At 34.2% G+C, this 12,917-nt stretch overlaps 2 protein-coding genes across 2 annotated transcripts; both read left to right on the plus strand.

Moving 5' to 3' along the window:
* The first annotated feature begins 2,934 nt into the window (after positions 1–2,934).
* On the plus strand, positions 2,935–8,016 carry LOC110824367 (RNA-binding KH domain-containing protein). Its single transcript, XM_022054963.2, has 7 exons — positions 2,935–3,153; positions 3,336–3,424; positions 4,348–4,499; positions 6,805–6,921; positions 7,031–7,147; positions 7,355–7,498; positions 7,780–8,016. The coding sequence occupies exons 1-7, from the start codon at positions 3,074–3,076 to the stop codon at positions 7,924–7,926; spliced, it is 846 nt and encodes a 281-aa protein (XP_021910655.1). The 5' UTR covers positions 2,935–3,073; the 3' UTR covers positions 7,927–8,016.
* A 1,952-nt stretch (positions 8,017–9,968) lies between these two features.
* LOC110824376 (protein RETICULATA-RELATED 3, chloroplastic) lies at positions 9,969–11,466 on the plus strand. The gene has a single exon (XM_022054970.2). The coding sequence runs from the start codon at positions 10,301–10,303 to the stop codon at positions 11,333–11,335; it is 1,035 nt and encodes a 344-aa protein (XP_021910662.1). The 5' UTR covers positions 9,969–10,300; the 3' UTR covers positions 11,336–11,466.
* The last annotated feature ends 1,451 nt before the right edge of the window (positions 11,467–12,917 follow it).

The following is a 12,917-nucleotide window of genomic DNA, read 5'->3' on the forward strand; positions in this document are numbered from 1 at the left end:
CGGAGAACAAGGGTATTAATTTTTTGAGACATAATGAAGTACTTACAGAAAAGGTTAGTGAAAGCAAATAAACTCTCCCTCACCTTTACTTCTGTTTACCTCACAATCTCTCAAACTATAGCTTCTTCTGTCGAGTTGAGCATTCGGAATCAGATTCATTTTAGATCAGGATCTACAATGTCTTTAACACAACAAAGAATCCTAAAAGAATATGATTTATACAGAAGCTCATAAACAAGCACACATAAAAAGAAATGGTGCACTTTTATTTATATACTAAGCAAGTAGAAATGATTAGTCACTTAGATATGTGATGGAATAAAAACATAATAAAATGATAGAAATGTAGATAATAAAGAAGACACGATAGGCTTATAGTGTAGGGATCTAATCAATCCCGATGGATATAATCGGAAGGTGTATCCTGATTATACTATCTAATGTTGGCTACAGTTTACGGGTGATCAAGTTTCTTCGTGCAACGTTAAGCCAAAATTCTGGGATGCAAAATATAAAATTAAATGTGAAGCATAAAGGTTTTTGCTCACAACAAGTGAGTTAATCTTCCTTTTGCTTTATGCAAAGGCAGAGGCACTCATACCTGATGAATTATACAGTCTTTCCTTAAAATTTCAAAGGTGATTGTCATATTTATTAGACGACTAATTTTTTCTTTGGATGCAAAATGCAAAAAGTGTGCCGATTGCCTTCTAGGTGCAATTGAGATATTTTTAGATTTCTGATTTTATATATTTTTTTACTATGATAGAAACAAAAACACTTGAATTAGATAGATAGTTATGAATTCAAGTGGGATGCAATACGAATTAACAATCAAAATAAATTTGAATATTAATTAATTCATAATAATGCTAAAACAATTAAAGATAAATAGGTTCACTAGGAATCTGAGCTCTGATACCACCTGATGCAGGACGGTATGTGAATGATCATTTTAACTCCTAGAACCTCAACCCAACGCATGTAATACAGAAACTTAAATATTTAATTAATCCCTCCCTCAAATTGAATCAACAACCAAGGATATAATATGTAAAAATAAGAATTAGGAAATAAAAATGAAAAAAAGAAAGATGCTACAGATTTACCCGATAAGTTAATTCCAACTTATCGACTCAATAAAATTTCAGAAAGATTCCTAACTTTAAAGAACTTAAAGAAGTAAAATTAGCACAAAGCTAATTCTAAAGAAAAGCTCAAAGCTTCGATATTATTGATAAACTGAATTATGTTTATAAAGCTTGAACTTAAGTCTTTATATATAGTTTTATTTATATTTTTACTTGGAATAGGATTTGGGATTCCTATCCAAACTATATGATTTAATTTAAGTAGAAAATAATTATTTAAATAATAAAATAATAGAATCTTATCCTAAACTTAATTTAAATACATAAAATAATTCGGATAAATATTAAAATAATATTTTTTTCCTATTCAAATATTCAAGGATCTTTATCTTCTTTAAACTTCAATTTTGAATAGAAATCTTCATCTAATTCGGCATATTAGTCACATGGTATGATTGTAGAAACTTAGAAAACCTTGTATACTTAGGAAAGTCCAACTGCATGGGTGAGCTGCTAGGTGCGCGAGTTGGGCTACGAGTTGAGCAGACAGGCTATACGGACCGCGTAGGTTGGTTGGGTGGGCTTGAGTCATTCACACAGGGCATTGGGCGTGCAACTAGCCACCTGCGCACATGCGCGTTGCTGCGTGCATTCTCTCTCACACGTGTGATGGTGTGTACACGTGCTGGAAACATGTTACGTGCGTGGCACGTGTCATGCCCTGACTTTCTGGACCAAACTACTTCTTATGAGCTTTCTCTTAGGCTTCGACAATGAGCTCGTTGTTTATCCATTCTCGAACTAAAAAATTGAACTTGCTCTAAAATTGCTTGGTCCAGCTTTTCGTAATCGATCCTGGGGATAATTAGATCGACTTCCTATCGGTCCTATCTCATTACGAACTTTTTGAGACGACTTGTCTTTTACTTGAGTGTCTGAGATCATATCATTAACCATAAAGAATAATCAATTTCACAATAGATCAATGTATGTTTTTGTTAATTTATTTATTTTTTTGTTCTCATTAAATTGACATGAAAGATAATTTTGTGTTTTATAAATTTATTTAAATCCAACAAATTAAACTTATATTAAAATAAAATTTATTACAAAAATTTCTATTAGATATTGAATAAAAAACTACATTAAAATTAAAAATATCAAATTAAATTTTTATTGAAATTAAAATATAAAATTGAATTAAAAATTTTCCTAAAATTACAATACTTGGACTGGGAAGGCAAAAAGGTAAATATGAGTCATTGTCGGGGAAATTACTGCAGTGAGCCAAACGACGTAGTTGCATGCACAAAAGTGGTGGGCAGCGCCTCATAGTCCAGCTAAGCTTGCGTTGGCAAACATCATTATCATTTGCCATTGGCCCCCCGCAGTGGGACCCACACATTGTCCCCACTCGAAACAAACATATCAGATTCTCTGCATGCTCTACACGTGTCACAATCTGCAACACTCTCTAATTACATTCATACACATACTAAAACTTCCCCTTATTTCCCTTATCCTCGGACACTGTGAAAATTTTCCTGCCATCTTTACCACCTTGAATTTTGTTTCTTAAAAAGCTCCATTATTTTCCACTTCAGTCCCAAAACCTTCCTTTTCTTTATTTATTAATTTCATCTTTCTTTCTATTTATTTTTATTTATCAATAATGGGGAGAAGGGGGGAGATGAGAAATAAAAAAAAGAAGATATTACTAAAAAGAAAAAAATAAAATAATTAAGCTTCCTTTTCTGCAAATTTCAGAGAGTGCTGTCGATTCGTTTATTATTATTGTTATTTTTTAAATCTCTTATTACAAAACCCCCCGTTATTGATGGTGTTGTCTTTCTCCTTTTTTTCTTCTGCAACAACTACAACAGGGTCCCCTTTTTTAGTTCAAGTCTCAAACTCTTAACCAGTTACCAGCCCATTGTTTAGTTGTTCAAGAAATCCTCAGGGTAGCAAAGCGGAGGGGAGCCATGTCAGGTTTGTATAATCCCAACTTCTCCCCTGCTCGAGCTGCTTCCCCGCAGATTAGAAGCACTCCTGATGTTGACAGGTACTCACCAACCCACAACTAAAGTGATGATGATGATTATGCCCACCTTAACCCATCAAAATTGAAAAAGATAATGAAGATGATACACTTGACTCGCTCTGTGCTTTTGATTTGTATGCTTGCTACTTTGCGTAATTCTGGTCTTTTTGATCTGCTAGTGTGTTTTTCTTTTTCATCTGCAGTCAATACTTGTCAGAGCTGTTAGCTGAGCATCAAAAGCTAGGACCTTTCATGCAGGTGCTTCCGATATGTAGCCGACTTTTGAATCAAGGTTGCTCCTTAATGTTTCACTTTTGGATCTAGGTTTTTCTGGGTTTATCTTCTTCTTATCTCTTTTACTTTCCTTTTCTCTATTACCCACCATGGAAATGTGTGTTTTTCTGGGTATAGATCCATCTAATTGTGCTTTTTTTGCTTGAAACTGTAGTTTGTTTTTGCCAATTCTTCTCTCAGATATATTTACCTCGCCTTGTACCATCTTTTATTGTGGAATTGCTTATACTTATAGCCATAGTTCCATCATATGGTGATACGCTTAGTTTCTGATTTCACCTGATATTATCATTTTCAAGAGTTTAAACTTCCGGGGTGAAAGGATCGTGCTCTAGCTTTTAGTAAGCCGGGGTCCCAAGAGAGCTTGTGTATACCTTAGTAATGTGGATAATAAATTGCGGCCAAGCTTATGTAAAGCTCTATAATGTCAAGCACTTAATGGGGCTTGATTAGCTTCCTTCACTTACTTGTGCAAGAGGGGTCTGTCTCATTTCACGCATTGCTGGATGTTCACTTGTAGAATAGAAAATGGACAGTTGATAGTGAGGGGGATAGAGTTGGTACTTTATTTATGTTAACAATTTCTTGATTGGGGTTCATAAACTTTCCAAGTCACAAAACTTAGCAGCTGCTGGGAAGCTTATGCAGAATATGGAACAGCAGAATTAGTTGATATATATATACATATATACTCATGTATGTATGTTGGATGTAACCTTTCATATTAATGAACCTTCTTTATGGATTTTATAATGATCTGACTTCTGTTGATGACTTTGAACAAGAAATTGCCTGTATAAAACACAATTGTGTTTATGTGTTTGTTTTTTCTATACCCTTTTGCTTTTGTCATTGTATATGGGTGCGGTTGTCTCTACTGATGATGCATATATAATCATATGGCAATCTCCTCTTTTGCAGAGATATTTCGGGTTTCTGGAATGATGTCCAACCAAGGATTCGTTGATCTTGACAGACTGAGGCACAGAAGTCCCAGTCCCATGGCTTCTTCGAACCTCATATCAAATGTTCCAGGGGCTGGATTAGGCGGATGGAACAGCCTTCAACAAGAGGTACTTTTTTCTTCCCTTTACAAAGTAGCATCAATTCTGCATCAACACTTTCAGTTTATCTTCGTACTCACCCACCTTTATCCATCTTCATGACCATTCTTAGCATGAAGCCTTAAAGTAAAAACTTTTTATTTCCTGTGCCCTATCAGTTCTTCAAACTAAAATCCAAGTTTGCTTGTTTTAACTTCCAACTTATACTTCAAGACCCTGGACAAATGAAGTGCTGAGCTGCTTGAAGCGTTCACTTTGTTATACCGACTAGCCTGCAATATCTTGTTGTCTCTTAAACAGTTTGGTCTTCTTCTATATTGTTTTATAGAAGAAGAAAGTATCATCATAGTTTATCTGTTTTATTCTTCTTTATTTTTTCTATTCTTTTCCAATATTATTGAACTGTCTGTCATTTCAATGGCTTTTTAATGTTTCTCCTACAACATTGAGAAATTACTTAATAGACTTTATTGAGGCCATTCCTATTTCAAATTTGAAATTATAGCAAATTTCTTTTTATTTCCAATTCCTGTTACTTGTTCATAGGTTACTTGTATGTTATTATCAAGACTAATTATTAGAAAAAAGACCTTTTCACACAGCAGATCAACCATTTTATGAACTATCATATGGTTGAATTTTGTCAAAATTTTAAGTTCTAAGAAATTGGTGTGAAAATGCAATATTAATATGATAAAAGATTTGATAGAAAATAGCATTCTTATTGTAAGTTTATTCTATATGCAATTAAGACAGGTTCTTTTGTTTTATTGACAACTGAGAATACAAATCTTTTAGTAGAATTGAAGAAATGAGAAAATCTGGTTCAGTTATGTATTGCATATGTAAACTATGAATAAATTGCACATATCATTAATTAAAATCTAGAGAATTAAATGGGCATAAAATAGACTTGAACTATAAGCACTACGAATATTTTTTTTTTCTATGGCCAACGTATGTGCGTATTTGCATATATATAATTGAATACAGGAGTTCGTGTTCAGTGTCTAGTTTTCTTCATAGTGAATTTGGGTTTCATCACTCTATCAAGTTGGTCGTCCTGACTGAACTAGCTATATTTTGTGTTCTTTGATTTTCTACTATTGATTGCTTAGTTATTTTATACTTGCATGGCACTGATAACCTAAAATGAAACAGTTCCTCTAACAAATGCATTGTCGAGATTAAATATTTTCATCTTAGGACCGAGCAAAACATTTGATTTTGAGTTTAAATTTCATTGTGGATGCAAAAAAAGGTCCATTGTCACCACTGTAGAATACTAGAACATTTTGTATGAAACTTGTTCCTCTAGAAGGCGGATCTTATACTTTTTTGGGGACCAAATTACTGTATTCATTGATTAGAAGTAATGGAAAAATACTGGAGACTGTTTGCAATTTCGTCAAGCAATGCTACTGCTAATCTATCATTTCCTCGGCCAATAAGCTCTGACATGACTGGGCCAAACCTTGTAACATATTGGTTCAGGTACACCTGAAGATGCATACAGCCAGAACATCATAGGGTTTGATGATAAAAATATGACATTTGTGTAATCTCAACTACCTTCTTCATTTTAGGGTAGACTTGTTCATTTTCTTTTAATTCTCCTGTGGAAGCAATAAGTTGAGAATGCGGCTAGAGTTTGTCCAAAGATAAAATGGTTGGTGTAGAGAACTTATTCCATGAGTAAAAGTTGAAGAAAGGTAAAAAATGGTCCTCTCACCAAGGAAGAAAAAAATTAAAAGGCCTTAAGTTATTATTCTCTCTTTCAAAGGAATGACTGTTTTGCTTTTGGGGATATGCTCCTTAGAGAGTTCTAGATCCAATGTGCCTGCAGTGACATTCAATCTTCTGTTAATATATTATTCTTTTCATCCTAAAATTTATGATTAGTAACATTATTTCTGTTTTCTTTTTCTTATTTGGCTTATTGCTCCAGTTGCTTGGAATGTTCAGGTTCTTATAGTCCTTCAAGTAGTTGGAATTATGTTTGGATCCTATCTAGTCTGTGAAAGAGCTGTTTTCTTCTATTATTTATTTTCCTTATACCATCCCAATAATGGTTCCTGACTTGTTAATTAAACGACAGAGTCTTGACCTCTTTTAAGTATGATTATGTGAGAAGAATAGATTAAATACCCCCTTCATAGAGAATTGAATATTGACATGAGAAGTGGGCGACGTAGTCTGAACTCTGGATTACCTCGAGTAAAACACCTCTATTTATGATATTGTAATCACGAAAACCAGTCCTTTGCACTTCCTTTCTTTGTTATACTGAAATGACTAGAACCTTGTTCAACAGAGATTGAGTGGACCTCCTGGAGTGACAATGGATTGGCAAGGTGCACCAGCAAGCCCTAGTTCCTACACTGTTAAGAGGATTTTGCGTTTGGAAATTCCTGTTGATACTTATCCGAATGTAAGATCTATACAAAATTGGTAACTGTTTACTGCAAACTAACTTCAACATAATCAGAAGTTTCGATTAAATATGCTAGCATGAACCATCTACCTTTTCTTTTGGTCAGTTCAATTTTGTTGGAAGACTTCTGGGCCCTAGAGGTAATTCACTGAAACGTGTGGAAGCTACTACTGGCTGCCGTGTATACATCAGAGGGAAAGGATCAATTAAGGATCCAGACAAGGTCTGTAACAGCCATGCCTTCTCATTTTCTTTTATATAGAACTTTTAATTGCCAATCCTACCGGAAATTCTGTTTTCCCTTTTCAGTGATTATGGTCCTACTTCCTTTACCCACCTCTCCATTGCAATATCTTAGATTCATTCCACATCTTTTGATGCTTTTCATATATTTTTCTAAAAAAATACTTTTTATTGTTCTAATATATAGGAAGAGAAGCTAAGGGGAAGACCAGGCTATGAGCATCTGAACGATCCACTCCACATCTTAATTGAGGCTGATCTTCCTGCTAATATTGTTGACATAAGGCTAAGACAAGCACAAGAGATTATTGAAGAATTGCTCAAACCTGTGGTATGTATCAGAACGTGTCTTAATTATTTGCCATTCTATTATTACTATAGAAAAAGAAGTTTTTATTTTGTTCTTTCTCTTCAGACTTGCTCTTTTTACAACAAAACTACTTGTTTTAAGAAAGTAGACAATATGTTTTCTATGAAAGAGACTGTAAATTAGGCATATGTGTTGGGATGCCGACATATACGCCTACATGCACACATGAGGGAAGCATGATATTTTTCTTTTGATAGTTTTTCCTCTGTTGAGATCATTTGAGACATCTGTTCAAAATGCAGGATGAATCACAGGATTTCATCAAGAGACAACAATTGCGTGAATTGGCGATGCTGAATTCAAACTTCAGAGAAGATAGTCCGGGCCCAAGTGGTAGCGTCTCTCCTTTCAATTCAAGTGGAATGAAGCGCGCAAAAACAGGACGCTGAGAACTCATGTAGAGGAATACAAAATACATCTTGTTTTCATTATTTGATGTGTTTCAACTGCCCTCGGGAAGTTCATGCAGACTGCCAAAACATACCTTCATATACATCTGAATTCAGCACAGCTACAAGACTAGGCTAACAGTTCTTGCTGGTGAGCTTTCTGGTTGGTTTTTATTTTATTTTCTTTTTCTTCCTCAACAAAAAGAAAAACAGAATTGCAAAATAGAACACCTCCTCTCTCCTCAAAAAAGAAAAAAGAGAAAAAAAAATGAAGAATTATATGGGTGGGTGTTGAGTTTAGGTTGATGAGGTCAGTTTTTGTTGTAAGTTCCATATAAATATATATTCATTGGATTTATTCATGTGTTAAGTAGGTTTAAGAAGTGTGAAATATAATATCAAGGAGTACAAGCGGTAGGCTTGTGAATTAAGTTGGAGTTTTGTAGGTGTATGAACTTTTCTTAGTAGTCTTCTTCTGTAGAACATATGTATTGTGATAGCAGGATCTAAATTCTTTCTCGTCGACTATCACAAACTCATATTCTCCTGTAGGAGATATCGGCCACAGAAGTTTGGATAACGCATTGAGTATTCATGTGTACCTTAATTAGTCACAGGTTATAATTGTTAGTAAAGACTACATATCTTGAGTTTGATCAAGGCTGTTCCGGGTACTACAATGGGGCATTGGAGGTCTCAATTTCTGGTTGGTAAAAATATGATCGAAATTAGTATGAAATGTTGACAAATTATTGTGGAAGTGTTTTTAACGCATGGTGTCGATGAGGCGCCAAGAAGTTTCCCAGTTGATGATGAAGTTATTTGGTAGAGAGAATGGTATTGCCATGACTCAAGGGATTGTTGGTTAAATAGAACAAAACTTGTTGCTAAAATTTTAAATTTGGTCAAATTTCAAATCAAATAAAAATTTGAATAACAATAGTATTTTAATTGTATGAGTTTGAATAAAATATTTTTTGAATTTTTACCTTGACAAATGAGTATGTAGATGAAGTTGATTTTAATATAGAGGTGTATGTCTACAATCAAGTTTGGGGAGGAAAAAATGAGTACATGATGGAGAGATTTGATCATTTTTTTGGTCTGTTGAAGTCCTAATGGGAGTAGCAAAACTTATTCAAAAGATTTTGTTAGGTATGAAATGCATTGATAGTAAAGATGGACAGCTTTTTCAAATGCGCACACACACACACACACACATATATAGTACAGAGGAGACAACTTGGGAAAATTGGGAAAGATGTATCGGTGCCTTTTGACATGTGGGTTATTACGTATCAAGAGCAATTTGTCCATTTAGTTAATTTATTATCTTCTTTTCATCTATTTTAGAACAAAAGAAAATAAAAGTCATGGAAAACTGTTGGAAAAAAAAAAAAAAAATTCTAATAAAATTTAAAATATATTTTTTACATTCTACTAATTTTTAGGATACCAAAATTTATCATTCTATATAAATTTTTTACCTTAAATAAAATAAAATAAAAATTATAAATAAATTGCAAAATTTTTTTTTGATAAAAAATAAATTCCACTAGTTAAAAGTGAAGTCTAAGCGCGCAAATACCACTTGACATTTCTCATTCTTTGAAATGAGAGATAAAAATAATGTATTGATATTAATTTTTATTATATATATTGTATAGAGATAAAACTTTAGATATTGTTATTAACTCAAGTTTTAAAATATAAAAATAAATAAATTTTTAATTAATTATATAAATTATTAATGTAAGTATAATTATGCTTTTAATTGATAACTTTAATATAATACTATAATTTTTCTTTCTTGTTATTTTTTTAATAAATATAACTGGAAATGAAAATATTGAAAATTGATTTACTGATAGCATTTTCAATTGTGGCATGTATATAATTAATTAAATATTTTTAAAATCAATAAGAAAAATAAAATTCCGACCTGCCGGATTCGAACCAGCGACCTAAGAATTTCTTACATAACAGTTACCACTACAGTCCGCTCTGCCGAGCTAAGGTCGGAAGCTACCCTGTCCTCACTTTAAAATATAGGCCTTTTACCGTTCTCAAGGAAGCCTGTTATGGCGTTAAATTAGGGCTTTTCTTCAGACATTTTACCGTCGTGTCAGCTTGTGCAACTGTGCGTCTCTATAAAATAAACCTACGACGATCCATGCGGAGAGTGAAGAGTGCGCAGGATACAGTGTCCTACATTTTTAATTTCCGTCTCCCTAGAAAACTCAGCAGACGATAGATCTTCTTCCACAATTACCAAGCCTTTCGATCGCTCGTTTCAACCATAATCACATTCTTCTCCTTGGCTCTTCTCACAGAAGATTATACATACTTGCATATAACTTTTTACAGAACAAAAATGACGACTATGATTCGGCTCCGTTACCAACTTACAACCAGAAGGTTCCCTGATCCCTGCGAAAATCGCCATTTTCCCAATCCAGCGATTTCGATTTCATTTCCTCAAAATCGCTCTCTCAGCCGTCTCAATTCCAATCTCGTTTCTCCAAGGGTTCAACTTTCCTGTATCGGGGGAGATGGGAATAATGGAGTTCGCGGTCGCGGAAACGGTGGCAACGAAGGAAACGATGGAGGCCACAAAGGGGATGGTCACTCTGATGATGATGATTCTTCGTCGTCGTCGTCTTGGGGGCCGTTGGCTCTTTTCCTCAACGGATGGAGATCTAGGGTTGCAGCGGATCCCCAATTCCCATTCAAAGTTCTCATGGAGGAATTGGTGGGTGTTAGTGCTTGCGTGCTCGGCGATATGGCTTCTCGTCCTAATTTCGGTCTTAATGAGCTTGATTTTGTATTCTCCACTCTCGTTGTTGGTTCGATATTGAACTTCACTCTCATGTACCTGTTGGCACCCACCATGTCTGCAACTTCTCCAAGCTTGCCTGCCATCTTCGCCAATTGCCCCACCAGTCACATGTTCGAACCAGGTTCTTACACCATTCTCAACCGGCTGGGCACTTTTGTGTACAAAGGAACCGTCTTTGCAGGTGTTGGATTCGCAGCTGGACTAGTAGGGACTGCGCTTTCCAATGGCTTGATCAAAATGAGGAAGAAGATGGACCCGAATTTCGAAACCCCAAACAAGCCGCCTCCCACTCTGTTGAATGCTGCGACGTGGGCCATTCACATGGGTGTCAGCAGCAATTTCAGGTACCAAACCTTGAATGGAATCGAGTTCATGTTGGCTAATGGGTTGCCTCAGATGGCATTCAAGACATCTGTGGTGGTTCTGAGATGTTTGAACAATGTCCTTGGCGGGGTTTCTTTTGTGTTGTTGGCGAGGATGACAGGATCGCAGAGCGTGGAAGAGGACAAGTCGGGTAAAATGGAGAAGGAGAAGTTGGTGGATGAGGGAGAGGATTTGGAGAGCAACTAGTGCATTTTCGTTTTCGTATGTTGTTGTGTTGTTCATATTGGTTGGATATTGTCTGATGAATGTAATAATTTGGAAGATGTGCTTTGATTATCGGCTGTCTTTGTTGTGGAAATAGAAATGTCTTTCCATTATGAATGTTTGGCAAGTGATTTCAGGTGGGTTTGTTAGTTATCTTCTTCTAATCTATCTTCCATCGGAGCTGCTTCAAGTAATGATGTGCCTAGTGCCACTTGCTTTGGTTAAAAGACCTTGTTCATCATCTTCTTCTTTAGTAGAGAGACACATAAAAGAGAAAGGAAGAGAGGAAGAAACTGAGAAACCCAGAAAATATCTAATGAGTTGGAAAATAAATTTTCGAAAAACCAAACACTAAAAGACAAAACCAAAAAATTCATCATCTCCTCTTTCACCTATTCCAAGAGCAGACTTTCACATTGTTTTTTTCCTCTTGTTACTCATTTGAATTGTATATACCTTTGGTGAAATGTAACCAAGAGAAAGAAGATGATTTGAAGCAATGTACTCTTAAAATTTTCTATTCTATTCTCTCTGTAGAAATGTAACCTCTATTGACATTTATTAATATAATAGGATTTTATTTATTAATATAATATGTTCTACTAAAATACATATGTTTATATTAATGAAATAGTAGGTTAGGTTTAGATAAATACATACACTAATTCGTCCCTCTTTTCTCGTCAACTGGAACCTGATCTAAATCAAATTATATTTTAACAAAAATAATCGTATGGAATTAAATTTGAACTGATCGAATTAGATGGATTCGAGTATAAAATGCCATCCCTATTCGACCCTATTGATCAGTTGTATTTTTATGGAAAAACAAGCTTATAAGTCTTCATTGGTGATGAATCCAGTTAATAGTATGCCTTGTATAGATAGTCACTACCTTGTAAAGCAAGAGATGTTTATATGATAATAGTGTCAGTTACTCATTGGACTTGAGGTAACCGCAATAATCTTGTGAGTGTTTCATTATATTTTGATACTGTTAACATATGGTCATTTATGGTTATAAAAAGAAAGTCACTAGTAGGGAGGACAATGAATTAGGTTTAAGACAAATTTTACAAAATACGTCACAACTTTTTAAATATTATATTATGCATTTTCTACTAAGAAAGAAGTGCTACCACATGTCTAGAACCTGATAAATAATGTACAACATTATGCTAAAATTTATAAATTAACAATACATCCCTTGTAGAAATTACAATTCATGAGTCTCACAAAAATCTTTAAATTACATCATAATAATATATTTAAATCTATTTTACAAAGAAACATCTGAAATCATTAAAAGATTCTTTAGAGTTTTCTTTTGATCTTGAATTTACTCATAATCTGAACTAATATGCATTAGGGGAGTATGAATTGAAGTGAGCTTCATGAACTCAGTAAAAATAGGGTAGTGTTCAAGTAGAGATATGCAAACACACATTCATATAAGTTTAATAAAACAAATGTAAATTTTATCAAAGAAAATTCAAAATTGAACAACAATTATGACCATCATAATCATCATTATTTTAATAACCATTCCAAATACTTTTTAAAT

Source organism: Carica papaya, chromosome 6 (genome assembly GCF_054855325.1).
Source record: "Carica papaya isolate Zhongbai chromosome 6, ASM5485532v1, whole genome shotgun sequence".
NCBI lineage: Eukaryota > Viridiplantae > Streptophyta > Magnoliopsida > Brassicales > Caricaceae > Carica > Carica papaya.

Bases quoted from the DNA above. Each gene is read 5' to 3' on its own strand.
- LOC110824376 (XM_022054970.2), top strand. From the start codon at position 10,301: ATGACGACTATGATTCGGCTCCGTTACCAACTTACAACCAGAAGGTTC.
- LOC110824367 (XM_022054963.2), top strand. From the start codon at position 3,074: ATGTCAGGTTTGTATAATCCCAACTTCTCCCCTGCTCGAGCTGCTTCC. The intron at 4,500-6,804 runs GTACTTTTTTCT...CTTGTTCAACAG, and splicing joins GGAACAGCCTTCAACAAGAG to AGATTGAGTGGACCTCCTGG. The intron at 7,148-7,354 runs GTCTGTAACAGC...TCTAATATATAG, and splicing joins CAATTAAGGATCCAGACAAG to GAAGAGAAGCTAAGGGGAAG.